At 35.1% G+C, this 16,670-nt stretch overlaps 1 protein-coding gene across 6 annotated transcripts in view; it reads left to right on the forward strand.

Annotated features, from left to right (window-relative positions):
* Positions 1–16,670, forward strand: part of Spart (spartin) — a 67,061-nt gene that overhangs the window by 47,285 nt on the left and 3,106 nt on the right. For all 6 annotated transcript variants that reach the window (XM_074043537.1, XM_074043540.1, XM_074043539.1 and 3 more), the window contains exons 5-8: positions 4,198–4,321; positions 7,846–8,040; positions 9,268–9,426; positions 9,604–9,694. In XM_074043537.1, coding sequence (XP_073899638.1) covers positions 4,198–4,321; positions 7,846–8,040; positions 9,268–9,426; positions 9,604–9,694 — 569 coding nt within the window. The remainder of the gene's footprint in view (positions 1–4,197; positions 4,322–7,845; positions 8,041–9,267; positions 9,427–9,603; positions 9,695–16,670) is intronic.

Here is a 16,670-nt window from a genome sequence, read left to right on the forward strand (position 1 = left end):
CTAGTAGATAAGTAGGTGGATGAGTGGCATGGGAAGCAGTAAAGAACTTCATCCAAGAGGACATAATAGCCAAGATGAGTTTGAAGAGAAATGAGAGTTGCCCATACAAAGAGCAAATCTGAAGAGATTCTAGGCAAAAGTAGTAGTATGAACAAATGCAGAAGCAAGCAGCAGTGTGTGGTGATCACATTACAGACATTCAATATTGTTCATTGCTGTATTCCATGTGGTAAATGCTCTTTAATTTTTGCAATTAATATCACATGAATATTCCTCATTTACTTGGAAAGTATAACTGTGGTTCATGTTATTAGGCCAGCATTATGAGAACTTTTAAGAGTCCAGAATGATATAAAGAAATACGTTGTATTTTTTAAAGATTTTTTAAAAGTTAATCATAAGAAACCAAATTCAAAGGGAACAAAAGACTATGTAGCAAAAAGTAAGTCTGCCTTGCTTTCCTGTCTACCAGTCACCTAGTTCCCCTTTGTAGACTTACTGTTACTAGCTGCTTCTTTTTTTGTTTTGCAGTACCGGGGATTGAACGCAGGGCCTTGTGCCTGCTAGGCCAGTGTTCTACCATTTGAGTTATACTCCTAGACCTTGGTTTTCAGTTATTTTTTAGAGAGGATGCCACATATTTGCCCAGCTTGGCCTCAGACCCCAATTACTCTACACCTGTGCTTCTGTGTACCTGGGATTACAAATGTGTACCCCCACTCCTGGTTTGTTTGTTGAAATAGTCTTGCTAACTTTTTGCTCAGGCTAGCCTTTAATAGTATCCTCCCCATTCTCTGCCTCTGCTTTCTGTTCTTCAAGATATATTTTATACATAGTCAAGCAAATATAAATACGCATATATATATAATTTTTGGTTTGGGCAGTACTGAGGTTTGAACTGTGGGCAGGTACTCTACCACTTGAGCCATGCTCCCAGCCCTTGCATTTTTGCTGGGGCTGACCTGGACCATGATCCTCCTACTTATGTTTTCCAGGTAGGTGGATGATGGGACCGCACTACCCGTGCCCAGATTTTTATTGGTTGGGATGAGGTCTTGCTAACTTTTTTGCCTTGGCTAGTCTCAAACCACAAGCCTCCTGATGCACAGGGTCATTAAGCATAGATGCTCAACATCACTTGAAACAAAATCAATACTAATTATGATATTTGAACATACCCTTTCTCATCTGTCAAATTGACAACATACAGAAAGACTGACGTCCCTCTGTGTTGACCAGAGTATGAGAAAAGAGGTACTGTAGTCCCCTTTATCTGCAGGGCATATGTTTCAAGACACCCAGCGAACGCCTGAAACCACAGGTAATACTGAACTCTACTTATACTTGTTTTTTTTTTTTCCTATGCATAGGTGCCTATCATAAGGTTTAATTTATATATTAAGCACAGTAAGAGATTAACAACAATAGTAAAACAGAACAATTAAAACAATATGAGGTGTGCGCCACCATACCTGGACTCACATACATAATTTTTAACACAAATGATAGCAATAAAACATACTACTTCGCTCCTTGCTTTTTAATTTAACAATATATTTGAAAACCCTTTTTAAAAATTCTTGGTTAGAAAAATCAAAGATACTGAAAGGTGTATGCAGTGAAAAGCTTCATTCTCACCTTGTCCCTGTCTAAACAGGGTACCCTGCCACTATAGCTAATCACTTTTATTAGTGTCTTATGTATCTTTGCTGAGTTTCTTGAGGCAGACAGAGCAACTTTAAATTATTTCTATCCCCCTTTTTTTTTAAGTATGAAAGACAACAGTGCCATAGACAGTGTCATATATGTTGGGCATCTTTCAAAATAGAGAATTTCCTCAGTCTTTTTACAGCCACCTGACATTTCATCCTGTGAATATATCTTAGTTTCTTTAACCAATCTCTTATTGAGGGGTACTTTACCTGGTTCCAGTATTGTTTATATTACAAATACTGCTTCAGTGAATTAACCTTGTTAGGTCTATTGATTTATATGTGTGTGGGTAATCAGATAAGTTCTTAGAAGTGATGTTACTGAGACAGAAGATAAATGGATTTGTAATTTTGACAGATTTGGCTAAATTGCCCTCTTTAAGGATGATGATTCTGTTCACTTCCATTAGCAGTGTGTAAGAGTATGGTATAATAGTCTCTTCCCACCATTGGAGCTCAGCTATTCATGGTCAATCACATTCTGAAATATTAAATGAAAAGTTCCAGCGATAAGGAACTTGTAAGCACCATTCTGAGTAGTGCGAAGAAATCAAAACTAATTCTGCTCCATGCTGCCTGGGACATGTCTCATGTCTTTCTTCAGTGGATCTATGCTGTCTGTACATGCTACATGCCCATCACGTCATAGCCATCTTGGTTAAGATGTATTGTCACAGTATGGCAGTGCTTGTGTTCAATAACCCTTACTTTACTTAGTAATGGCTCCTGAAATGTAAGAGTAGTGATGCTGTTAATGTGGCTATGCCAAAGAAAAGCTGCAAAGCACTTGTAAGTGAAAAGGCAGAAGTTCTCAGCTTAATAAGGCAAGACAAAAAAAAATCCAGTGGTGAGTTAGCTAAGATTTATAATAACAGTGAATCTTCTGTGAAATTATACAGAATGAAAAAGGAAATCATGCTAATTTTGCTTTTGTAAAACATAATTGTTCTGGTTTACTATTGTTCTTAATCTCTTACTGTGCCTAATTTATAAATTAATTCTTATCATGGATTCTTATGCATAGGAAAAAAACAATATTAGTAGGGTTCAATACTACCTGTAGATTCAGGCATTTGCTGGGTGCCTTCACATGTATTGTACTTATTTCCTCATACCATGGTCAAACACAGTGAGTGAGCAGTCTTTCTGTATTTTGGGAATTTAACATATGAAAAACAATATGCTAAAATACCATTGCATTTTATTTTAAGTGATGTTGAACATTATGCTTAAATGTCCCTTGAGTTTTGCTTTCTGTGTATTTTTTATTCATATCCTTTGTGCCTTCTGATTATTGGGTTGATAGTCTTTTTCTTCTCTGTTTCTAGGAGTTCTTTATATATTAGAGACATTGGGCTATGTCAAAGATAGAAGCTATAAACATTTGTCCCAGGTTTTCTTTAGATATTACTGATGAGTACTTTTTTCCCCATGGAGGAGAAGTGTTTTTGTTTAATGCATTTAATTTCTTATTTTTGCCAGGCAGGGTAGTTCACGTGTGTAATCATAGCTATTCAGGAGGCAGAGATCAGAAGGATAATGGTTCAAGGCCAACCTGGGAAAAAAGTTGGCAAGACCCCATCTCAGCCTGTGGCTGGATGTGGTGGCAAGTACCTGTCATCTGAGCTATGTGAGGAAGCACAGTTTAAGCAGGTCATAAAGTGAGACCTTCTCTCAAAAATAACCATCAGAAAAAAGGGCTAGCAGAGTGGCTGAAGTGGTAGAATGCCTGTTTAGCAGGGACAAGACCCTGAATTAAAAACCAGTGCTACCCCTCAAAAAAAATCTTATTTTTATATTTTAAGTGATGATGTTTTGGTATTTCTGTTGAGTACACTGATTTTCAAGTTATTTTGTAATACTGTGAGGTGTGAGTTAGCCTGTTCCTCAGTTCGTAGGATGACTTTGAGATTTGAGGTGTTGGCCCTTCTCTCATAGTAGTTGTTAATTTAGTAAAGTGCCAGTATTTCTGTGGTCCTCATTTTACTTAAATGGAATGGCAGGTCATTGTCTGTTTACAGATTCTTACTTATTTCAAACTAAACTTTTACTTGATCTTTGTCAAAACTAATTTATTTAGCTACATCCCTCTTTATTGATTGAGTCATTTAACAAATCTTCTAACCTGACCATCCTGCACATACTAATTTCCAGGGATGATATCTATGAGTTCCTATGGAGGAACTCATAGGAAAGAAAAAAAGTTAGCCAATTTGAATATAATTTGATAAATGCTGTATTGGAGTTATATTGGTATTAGACATTGACCAGTAGAAGCTTATATAAGACCAAACAGTTTTTAGCTTCATGGCAGTTCTGGTATTGCATTTCATAAGGCATGCAATAATAACTAGGTTGATTGGAGATATTTTCATTAATTATATCTAGTATTTGATGGCTTGATATTTTATTACATAATACTTACAATATTCACTTTTCTAGTGCTTAACTAACATTCACATTTTGAAACATTTTCACTATTTAGACTAAAGATACTTCAAGTGAAGAAGTTAATCTGAGTCACATTGTACCTTGTGAGCCAGTTTCAGAAGAAAAAGCGAAAGAATTACCTGAATGGAGTGAAAAAGTGGCTCAAAATATTTTGTCAGGTATTGCATTAATGTTAATTTTTCCCCTATATCTTGAAACTTTTGGAACCCAATAAAATCGTTTATTACGCAATACTTACAAAGATAATATTTTGGGGCTGGTTTAATATCTCAAGCCGTAAGAGCAGCTGTCTTGCAAGTGTGAGACCCTGAGTTCAAACCCCAGTGTCCCCCTGCAAAAAAATGAAAAAGAAAGATAAGATAATATTTGTATTTTAGCTTTAAATAACCAATGTAGAAATACTTAAAAGTAGTAAGAACTGTTTGTTGTAACATCACAAATTGTCATATATGTATAAATTCTTCCTAGCATATTACCTGTTTTATTCTTGGGAAAATTGGTAGTGAAAAGCTTCAGGTATTCCTAAACTGTCATCCCTTCTCCTCTTTCCCCTACTCCTGTAGTCTGAATATTTATGTGCCCTCATTTTTTGTGTGTTAAGATGCTAACCCCTGAAGTGATAGTATAGAAAGTACAGCCTTTGAGAGGTAATCAGGTCATAAGGAGGGAGCCATTATGAATGAGACTAGTCCTTATCAAAGAGGTCTCAGAGATGCCTTGCTCCTTTCTGCTATTCCAGGGTACAAGAAAAAGTATTGTTTGTTGAACCAAGAAGCAGGCCCTCATGACTCTGCCAGCATCTTGGTCTTAGACTTACCAGTCTTCAGAGCCATGAGAAATAAATTTGTTGTTTATAAGCCACAAGTTTATACTATTTTGTCTTAATAGTACAAATAGCTTTAAGTCTTTTTGGGGGGTGAGGAGGATGGTAGGACTAGGGTTTGAACTCAAGGTTTTGTGCTTGCCAGACCCTTACCCCTTCCCCAGCCCCAAAAAGTCTAAATGCCTATGAAAAATATGAAGAAAAAAAATGTTCATCCATCTTTGGAAGTTTATTCTGTTATAACAAAATGCCTGAAGCAGTTACCTTTATAGAGAGAAAGGGTTTGTTCTGGAGGTTCCAGTACATAATTAAGTGGCCCCATCACTTTTGGCCTCTGTTGAGAGTGACAGACAGCAATTGTGGAGAGCAAAGGAAATGTGGTATAGTAGATTGCTTATGTCATGAGCCAGGAAGCAGAAAAAAAGAAAAAGACTGGGTCCCATAATCCCCTTTAAGGGCACACCCCAAGGACGTTATCCTGGATAAGGCCCCACTTTCTAAAGGTCCACAGCAACTCCCAGCAGCACCACCTTAGGGATGAAGCCTTTAATACTAGCACATGGGCCTTTGGGGGACACTGTCCATATGCAAATCAGAATAGGAAGCAAAGCAGTATGCCACGTAGCTGTGCAGGCATAGTAACTGAGGGTTCTAGCCAGGCTCTTTGGGAAGCGGGCCTGGCTATTTAATTATGAATAGAAAGGGATTCACATGAATTAGTCTGAAACCAGAATGATCTTTACTAACTTATGTCTTTCTACTTTAATTGGTTAACATTTCAACTTAGCTTTTCAACTGCAGTAGCTCTCTGATTTATCTTTTTTTTTTTTAAATACTGCCAATCACCTTTCAGTAAGTCAAATTCATGACCCAATAAAAGGGCTTTTACCTATTACTTAAGCAGCTGTCAATTCATCTTTTTATCCCTGTACTAAAGCAGAATAAATCTTCAGCATAACCAACAAGCTAAAATAATTAGATAGAAGCTAATAAAATATTTTTCCACTTGCCAAAGAACTGTGCTTGAGATAAGAAGAAAAGATAAAGCTAAATTTTCAAATATAATTGTGATAGTTAACATTGACCTTTGAAGAGACTTTCAGAGAAATTGCGAAGAAAAACTCCACTCTTATTACCCTAAATCTTATTACTGTTAACTAAGCTACCAAGCACTACTAGGAGGTCAGTATGAGACGACTTGCTGGTCTCTCATTTACATGTAGATAACTAGATTTAAAGGCTGTTTCCCCCTTGTTCTTTGAGTTTATACTGTTGTAAGTTTGTTTCATTTATTACTGCTCTGTAAAAAAAACACTCTAAATTTAAAGGCTTAGAACAAAAAAACACACATAATGTTTTTGTTAAGGCATTTTTTGGGCCAGATATTCAGCTGCAACAGAGATGGCTTGTGGCTGCTCCATAATGTCTAAAGGCCTCCCTCATCTGGGAAGAATCCAAGGCTAGCTCTAGTGACCTGATAGTTAGGAACTGAAGTCACACATCTGGCATCTGGTATGGGATAGCTCAGTATCAACAGCTGCTGAATAGAGTGCTTACATGGAACACCTCATAGCTTGACTTCTTCACAAAATGATGGCCTGAGGTTGGTCTGGCTTCTAATGGTGACACAGTATTTCCAGAAAGCAGGCAGAAACTGCATCACCTTTTGTGACACACTCATTGAAATTTCCAGCATTGCTCGGTTATAGACAAGTAATAAGCCTGTCTGTATTCAAGGGGACATATATAGCCCACTTCTCAGTGGGAAGAAGCGCTACTGGAAAAGACAGAGCATCCTTAAAGCCAGTTAATACTAAGAAATCTCTTTAGCGATTCAGAAGAACTCTTAGCAATGCATCATTTAAAATGAGCAAAATTATATTCTGGAAATACTCAAGAGTCCTTTACTATTTAAGACCTCAGTTTCTTTATGCCAGTAACTCCTTTCCTTCTTATTCTATATCCTCAAGCCTAGAGTTCTGGGAATATTTTTCATAGGTGGTGACGGTAAGATCATTTAACTGTATATATCTGTGTACTTTTTAATAGGTAGAGTGAATAGTTAGTCTACCAAGTACTAATGTAAGTAAAAAAGAAAGAGGCATAAAATATTTAAGATTTAATCCAGGGAAAATTAACCTGATCTGTCAAAAAACTGCTTTTTACTCATGAAAGCTCTGAATAAAAATGAGTTATCAGTGATCTGAAATAAACCTAGCTGTCTGATTGGTTCCTATTCACTGTCAAAGGATAAGTACAGATCAAGGTTTTACTAATGTAAAAGTGTGGGAAATGTTAAATAACTGCTTAAAACTTACCTATGTGGAGTATTGGTTTGAGAATCCTAGACTTATGCTTTAAGAAGATAGCTACCTTACGTTTTCAATGGAGAGCCTTAAAATACAGGTTCTTTGGTTTCTAGTTTACACCTTTCTTCCTCGGGATTTCTTGGGGAAAAGTGGTGCCTGGACTAAGACAAAAAGAACAAAAATATCTGAGTCCTCCTGCCAAATGCTATCTTAATGGCACCATTATTGATAATTAGTATATAGCGGTGTACCACAATAAACTGTGGTAACATATAGAGATACCTACAAGTTGTAGTGACAGCTTAGAGTAATGTGGAATTCTGTCATGGAAAGATATATGATATAAATATTGAAAGATAAGTTGAGTTAGAAAAGGTATATATTCCAGGCAGAAAAGTATAACTACAAAGGTAGCTTGAAAGTTCATGGCATAGCATGTTTAGGGTCTGAATATTGAACTTTTATGGTTTTCTTCCTGATGTTATTTATTAAGAGGTTTAAGATATAATTGGTCTTAATACTGTGCATTTAAATTTTTTCCTTTAAAAAGGTGCTTCCTGGGTGAGTTGGGGCTTAGTCAAAGGTGCTGAATTTACAGGCAAAGCAATCCAGAAAGGTGCTTCTAAACTCCGAGAACGGATTCAACCAGAAGACAAACCAGTGGAAGTTAGTCCAGCTGTCTCGAAGGGACTTTATATAGCAAAGCAGGCTACAGGAGGTGCAGCAAAAGTCAGTCAGTTTCTGGGTAAGGTAACTTTAAATGACTTTCTTCTTTTCAGTTAAATTTTTAAAAAATTTCTTAATCCGTGATTAATCTAAACATTCATTTAAATGGTTTAATATCATAAAGAATTAAGACAAAGCATTCTTTGCCTTGCTAATCATAGTACTACCTGTAGATCAACAATTATCAGCCTATCTGGGAGCCTTAGAAGTACAGGTTTTCAGGCACACATAATCAGTTCAGAACCTGCATTTATAAGATAACTAGGTGATTCTTTATTGCATTTTAAATTTTGAGAAGCTAGCTAACGGGTTGTTTTGACCTGATGGAGAAGAAAGTATGTGTGACTTGGAAGGAGTTCTGAATGTATTTGCTATACTTTGAGTCCATGCAAGGAATATAACTCATTCTTCAGAGACCCACAGCTCACTGCATAATGGTTGAGGGTCCAGAGGGAGGGGTGCCTTGTCTAAGAAGTACTGCACTTGTGGTTCTAATGCCAGTCTTCCCTAGCACCTCTTTCTTTGTCCTTTGAGAATCACAATACTAAAATGTGATTTTTTTTTTTTTGGTGGTGCTGGGGTTTGAACTCAGAACCTTATACTTGTTAGGCAGGTGCTCTACCACTTGAGCCACCCCATCAGCTTTTTTTTTTTTACCTTGGATATTTTTGAGATAAGGTCTCGTGAACTCTTTGCCCAGCTTGACCTCGAACCTCGATCCTCCTGATCTCTACCTCCCAAGTAGCTAGGATAACAGGAGTGAGCCACAGGTGCCCAGCAAGATGTGATGTTTTAATATGAACAAACAGGTCCTTAATGGTCTACCACTAAATTTGCTGAGCTTATCTTTTTTTGATATTTAGTATTCTTTAAATCAAATTTTGGGTTGTTTCCTTTAGAGGTTTAAATACTGTGCTGCTATTTGAGATATTTGCTGAAGAATTGTAACTTCTTGAGAAGAAATCGTAACTGTGCTTGGCTATAAAATACTAAAGGTGCACCTAGCAGTTTGTGTTGCAGCAATCATAGAAAAAGGTGGATGGGTTTTCTTTTAAACAGAAGTGTCAAGAAGAGCAGCATGTATATCTAAGAGACAAGGTGATCAGTAGACTCTGTAGTCCTTAAGTAGAAATAGTAATGTTATGCAGTAAAGCAATTTTAAATGCTCATTTAAAAATTGCTGTAAATGTGAGTAGTAAAATCAAGAGAAAAATAGTTTTCTAACCTTTTTTTATGGTTATATTAGTTGATGGAGTTTGCACTGTAGCAAATTGTGTTGGAAAAGAACTAGCTCCACATGTCAAGAAGCATGGAAGCAAACTTGTTCCAGAATCTCTTAAAAAGGACAAAGATGGGAAGTCTCCTCTGGATGGTGCTATGGTTGTTGCAGCAAGTAGTATTCAAGGTAATAAAAAGGCCTAGAATTTACTTTTCTTCTCTGTTCTGCAGTGCTAGGGATTGAACACAGGCCTTGTGCATGCTAGGCAAGTGCTCTACCATTGAGCTATATCCCTAGCTATCAGAATTTTAGCTAGGAAAATCTGCTTTAAGTTGATTTACTTACTTTTAAATATGTTTACAGGATTTTCAACTGTCTGGCAGGGATTGGAATGTGCAGCTAAATGCATTGTTAACAATGTTTCAGCAGAAACTGTACAAACTGTCAGATACAAGTAAGTTGAATTTTATTTTAAAGACTGGTATCATTTGTTAAAGTCATAATGATTAGGATGATAACGAGTTATTTTTTGAACTATCTGATAAAATCATTTGTTACTCACTGTTTTCTAAATAAGGAGAAGTATAATTTTAATATATTAATAGAATTCCTGCAACTTTGCTTTATGTTACTAAATTTTAAAGTGTTCTTAAGTAGTACAAAATATAGTGGATTTACTTTTTTTTAAACACCTACAATTTCTGTATGCATTAACTACATATTTCTGGTTTTGTTTTTTAGCAGTTCTGGGGTTTGAACACAGGCCTTGTGCTTGCTAGGCAAGAGCTCTACCACTTGAGCCATGCCCCCAGCCCTAACAACCTGTTTTTGATGATGATGTTTGTGTGAAAAAAGTTTGATTAAACTATAGAATCTCTTTTAATATTAATCCCATCTGGGTACCAAGACTACCAAATTATGACACATCTTGACTCTAATTGCCACTAAACATTTATATTGAAATAAATAGATAGTAGGTCTCTTCATATATTAAGAAATAGACAAACTTAGAAATGAATAATTTGTGTAAGCTTATCTGATAAATGGAATGTGATTTCTCTTTTAACTTTGAGATTTCTGGGGAGTGACAAAATTCTAGTCCTGCTGAGTTGCTAGGGGAGGTATTTACAGAATAGCCTTCAGGGTTCCTTCTTTATCCTGGCACACGGCCCATGACCAAGTGTCCTTCCCGCAGGAAACTTGTTTATACTGGCAGACACCCTTGTTGCTCTTGTCAGACCTGTATCCAGTTCCTTTTAATACCTGTATTCCTGCTAAGATAGTCACTGTCTAGGAGGGCGCTGACTGGAAGGAAAGTTAGGTTTGGTTGTGATGGTCAGGTGAGACCCAAAGGAGGCAGCATTACAAAACACAGGAAATAGTTAAAGCATTTTAGTCAGATCTACCCGAAAAGAGGGATACCCACAAGGGCTGACAGAATGTCTGGAGAGAGCAAGGTATACAACCTTGAGTGGGGAGAGAGGCAGAAACAGAGACGATAGACATACATGCAAAAGGGAGGAAGAAAGAGGGAAAGAGGACTGGTGGCACTGTATCTTTATTAAGGTCCATGAGCATTATCCCTTTTGCTTTCCAGTGGGGGGTTGTGGATTGGCTAGTTTATAAAGAAAATATGTGAAAGGGGAACTTACACGCCTCTGGTGTTTACCATTAAGTTTCATCATAGTCAGCAACTGTGGGGTGTTTGGAGTTTTAGTCAGTGAGATGAGAAATGCTGGGCTATATCACAAACAACTACACGGGAAGGGGAAATTTTAACTAGGCCAAAGGTGATAGGATACATTGAGTTCCAACCACCTTTTATCAGGCCTGAAGATGGATGCTACAGCAATAGCTCTATTAATTTTATGACAAGTAATATTTTTTTAAAAAATTTAAAACTCTATTTTCTAGTTCTTTTTTTTTTAGTGTTGTATGATTTTTATTAGAGTATATTAGTTTTACAAAATAATGGGTTTCATTATGACATTTTTGTAAATCTAGAGTGTACTTTGAGCATATGTTCTTTATTATTTTTACCTGACTATAGGATCTTCATAGTAAGTACCAGAGGAATCAAGATCTAAAAAACACTCTGGTGTGAAGGACATGAGTTGCTTTAACTTTGAATTAGTTTGGATATTAATATTTATTTACAAAAAAAGTAATATTAATAGTGTTCATGACTCTTGGTCATTTGTGTTAATTACTTCCTTATTGACAACATTTATTTGGTTTATACTTACATATCAGGCACTGTGTTCAGTGCTTTTCATGGGTATTAATTAGCTTTCAACATTATTATTTTCTCCATTATTCAGGTGAGGAAACTAAAGCATAAAAAGTTAAATACCTTGTTAAAGATTATATCCCTAGTTAAATTGTAGGCCTGGTATATAAACCAAGCATGTCTGTCAGAACCTGTACTCTGAAGTGCAGAGAACAGTGCTGGGCCCCCAGTGCCCTTGGCGGGTAATCTGCCAGTTCAGTACTTTAGAGTTGTTCTCTAGCACTATCTAACATGTCTTTGATTCCCTTTGGCTTAGGAAATACTAAATGTAGATTCCATTGCAGGTTGGTTTGATCTGCCCAGTCTGGGGCATGCACGCCTATGAATCACAGCAATGTGGCATATCACATGGATCATCAGTTTTAACTAAAAGAGTTGAAAAAGAAAATTATATAGAGTACATCCAAAATGTTTGGGTAGAAATATAAAAACTCAAGTCTTGCAGCTTACTCTTCATACTGTGGAACTGACCTCTGACTACTGTTCATTAATTTTTTTTACGCTCCTGAGTTGATTTTTATGGATCAGCTGGAATTAGAAAAATAGCTAGGCTTTTGTTTTTGTAGCAACAACAGGATCAGACCAGAAGTCCCTTTTAGACCAAAAATGAGTTGTTTTGATTATCAGTATCATTTGTTAGCACAGATAACTAGGCAGTCACATTAAAAAGTAGGAGTGCTTGTTGAGGTTTTCTCAGAATTAGGAAGTACTGGGTTTTGGTGTAAATTTGAACTTCTGGTCCTTAGTAAGGAAAATGTAATATGATAAACTGAATATTTTAATAGTGATTCTGAGCTAATTTATTTCTATGGCATGTATTGGTATTTTTTTATCCTTTCCTCCCCCAAAAAGTAGGTGAGAATTTAGTTCCATAGTTTTGTATGTGTTACTGTAAAGATGGTTTGGTCTTAGTAGTAACTTAATTTCTACTATTAGAATCTTGGAAAGATGGGAGTTGCAATCTGAAATGAAGGATTTTATCTAAATAATCTTGTTTTTTCATCTGTGGAGATAATCTGACTCAGAAGTAGAAAACCTTTTTAAGAGAAAATGTCTTTTAAAGAGTATTGAGCCAGTAGTTACTTAGTGATAGAACTGAACAGATGAAAGATAGTGATTCCTACATTTTATTTACTACTACTTTTGTTTACATAAATTTACGCTTGTACATCCTTCTTTATTTACATTTATTGTACTGTCAAAAAGTACAGTGAGCATTTGTTTTTCTCTTCTAATCCAACTGATGATAATATAATAAAATTTATATTCTCATTGCTTGTAATAAAATAGTACTCTACCAAGTAGTTGTTTTACGTTTACATAAAGTATTGATTTATGCCTGGGAGAAGAACAAGTGCATTATCTAACTTCCTAATTTGAATTCTGGTAGTATAAGGCAGTACAGGAGGTCAGCTACAGTCTTAACATTTATTTGGGTAAATATATAGGAACTATTAAGACTGAAGTTTATTTTTGTCTGTTACATTAATACTTTTGTCTTATGTTTTGGATTTAGAAAAGTGAAGACCTACATGAATAATGAAAAGCAACAAGTAACTTTAAACCTACTATACTTGATTGCAGTATAGTACCTCTTAAATAATTTATCACCCTTCTACATAGCTTCTTGATTTCATCATTAAGCTCCTTTTGTTCCACTTTAAATTGTTTAAAAGAGAATAATATAATTCTAGTAAGTTAGATCTAATTTTATTTTCCCCTAGAAATATTTTATCTTTGAACATACATTCATGGAAAATAAGCTGAAAAATAAATATTTTCCTGTAAGAAACTTACTGCTTTATGGTACAGTGTTTTAATGGTTTTTTTAGAGTGAAATTTAAATGTTCCTTAAATTTGCAGGGGGTAAATGGGTAACTCCAATGGCTGATGCCATATTTCCCAAAACCAAATGTACATGATGTCTACTCAGGAATTATATAGAATCAGTCTTCCCTTTTCTATATGATATCTGTACAAATACTTAAAACACCACCATTTTACTCATCACCAGTTTTTTTCTTCTAAGTATTCTCTGTTCTTTAAATAATTCTCTATATAATATGTTTCTAGATCTGTCATTCTCTTTATCTTCTATCTCCATTTTGTTAGGGACAAATTAAAATTTTTCAGTCTTCTCAAAATATGGCATCAGAATTGAATCTAATAGTCCATATCTGTCATAATCAGATCAAATATAATGGGATTTCCTTCCCTTGTTTTGATCATATTTTGCACTTAAATACATTGCACAAGACAGAGTATTATGTTTTTGGTAGCTGTTATTGACTCATATCAGACTTAAAAAATGGTTAGAAGTCTGGACCTATATCTTATCTTTGAGCAGTTAACTACTTTTACCTAAAATTATAGTGCTTAATTTATATTGTTTAATTTCACTTTGATTTTGACCTGTCATTAAGTTAATTCTTCATTTTGGCTTTTTCTGTGTATTATAGTAACTAGTCTTCTAGCTTGTGTTGTCACTAGATTTGAAAGACACAACTTTCTTATGTATAGAGTTTTTTTCTAGAAATTTTCATAGACAAGGTCTAATCCCATGCTTACTTACCTTTTCTCCTGCTTGATCTTGTTCCAGTATTTAATGCTTATTAAGATTGAAGGGATTAGCAGTCTACAAACTTAACAGTGTCCTCATTTAGCTCACCTTTCCTGTTTGTCTTATCAGTCTGTTTTTCATGGTTGTCTTTCAAACCTATTCCTTACAAATTGATTCTGTTTTTTACTTTTGTGTTCTGTTTTCTACTCTTCATGGTAATCTCATCTACATGGATAGATATAGTTACTACTTTTGCACCAACAACTCTCAAATCTATTTTTTTTCTGTTAACTTTTGTCTTAATCTTTAGGGTAAAATCCCAATCCTAATTACATGCCACTGCAGATTTTAGTTTTTTACTATGTCCTGTTGTTTTTTATATTGATTCCTTCATCTCAAACCTCAATACCATAGAAAAGACCAACATGACTTCACATCTACCTCACACCTTGTTTCCTTTTTCCTTGCCACCAGTCTTAACAATTTATCATGCAACCAGAATTAGAAGGAGCTTGCTAAAGAATAAGTTCAGTCATGCCATTTGGTCATGATCATCCTTTATCTAAATTTTTTAATTTCCCATTGACTTCTAGATAAAAGTTAAGTCCTTGGTTTCACCTACAAGGCCTTTCATGAAGTAGCTACTCACTACCTGTCTACCTTTAACGAATAGATGAATAAAAAGTTATTTCTGCTTTAAATATTTCGGGTTAATATTTCTGAGAATAATTTGCAAGTTTGCAAATTATTGATTTACAGGCAGATCTATTTGAAAGATGTTACTGCTGACATGCTATCATTCATAAAATCTAGAATCTACTAATTTTCTCTCTGTAGACATCACTGAACACATTGGAGAAATTGCTGAAAACTGATTAAAATCATGTTAAGTCTCATTATTTTATTTAGAACATACTGCATATTCGTTTTCGTAGTTCATGTGTCTAAAATTTAACTTAAACTCTAATGAAAGTTAACTCATTAAAAAATAAAAGATCAAAATAAGCTTTATATTCTTGCCATAGATATTCTTTCTAGGAGTTTTTAACAATGTAGTTTGAATCCAAATGAAGAAAAAAGGACTGAGAAATTAAATTATCTAGGAAGAGAAAAATTAGGGAAAAAAACCTATTAGGAAACCTGTTCTAAGGTATATTGGGAAGGAAAATTGATAGGTAAGGTTATATTGAAAAGTAAACACGATTGTGAAAAGCCACTTAAAACATACATTTAGAATTTTCAAAGTGTTTTCAGATACACATTTTATAAGATGTTGAGATGCAAAGAGGGGGGAGACTTGGCAAAGTCATGTGGCCACTTGTGCAGTTTGTGTTATAAGACAGTGTTCTGACTCCTAGTTTAGGTTTTTTTTTTTCCCCCTAAGTTAATAGGAATTGTTGTAAATAGCATGAAAGAATAAAAAAAAATCAGAATCATTTATATTTAATATATTATTATCTAAAAATGTAGCTTTTAGAATTGTGTTACACATAGAAATATCATTAAGTGCCATGAGAGATATCAAACTGTATCAGTAGAGGAGGAAACCTTCCCAGTAGCCACAAGAAGAAGTTTATAAATCTGGAGGATTTTCTGTACTTGCAAACACAACTGTGGCTAAATTTCTCAGTTATCATGTCACTTGATTGTAGCTCACACAGTCTTGGAGAAGTATATGTACCACCAAGAGTTAGCTCACTTTTTCAGTGCTCAAACTATCACCATCCCATGGTCTTCTCATTTAGTCATTGTCATTGTCACCTGCAGTAGTTTGCATGACTGGTGTTTCCTTAACTATGAGGCCTATTGTCTCCTGTACCATCAACAAACTCTTTGGAATGCTGAGGGGTTGCAAAACAAGAGGGACTTGCGGAACACAGTTTTAGGAAGCTTTTCTGTTGTATGCCTGCTGAGAAAGTATCCAGTCCAGAGTTGTACAGACTTAAGGTTTGACTGATCATAGGTTCTGTCTATATAATTATTATGGATTATAATTACTAACATTAAATAAAAGACAGAATGGAATCATCAATCAGGGCCACAGTAAGATTATTTCATGCTTACAACACTGGGGTTGGAAAAAGCCAAGCACAGATAAGCCAGTAAGATTACAAGCCACTGTTCTAGGCCAGGCTATCAGTGATGGAGGATTTGTTCATTGAAAAACTAAATCCAGCGATAAATGTAAAATGTCCAAATACAGGTCACACAGGGCCTATTAAACTTCGTGTGCAAAAACTGTAAAATTTTTCCTTTTTGTTGTTTAAGCATTCCATTATTTGGGGAGACCTAAAGACAAGAAAAGTTTAAAAGCCAGGTCCTGGGAAAGAGGTAAAGAGTAAAACAAAACAATAGGACTATGACCATTGGTATTCTTGTACAGGAGTTCAGATTGTATTTTTTAGGCATAATATACTAAAGAAAGATATTGATTATTGTTGATAATACTCATATGTTTTATAATTTCTCATCTACTTTCCTATACATTTTCTTTTATTAACATATATTTATTACATAGAGTAATGAGTTTCATGATATTGCCATACATACATATAATATACTTTAATTATATTCACTGTT

Source organism: Castor canadensis, chromosome 10 (assembly GCF_047511655.1).
Source record: "Castor canadensis chromosome 10, mCasCan1.hap1v2, whole genome shotgun sequence".
NCBI classification, from domain to species: Eukaryota; Metazoa; Chordata; class Mammalia; order Rodentia; family Castoridae; genus Castor; species Castor canadensis.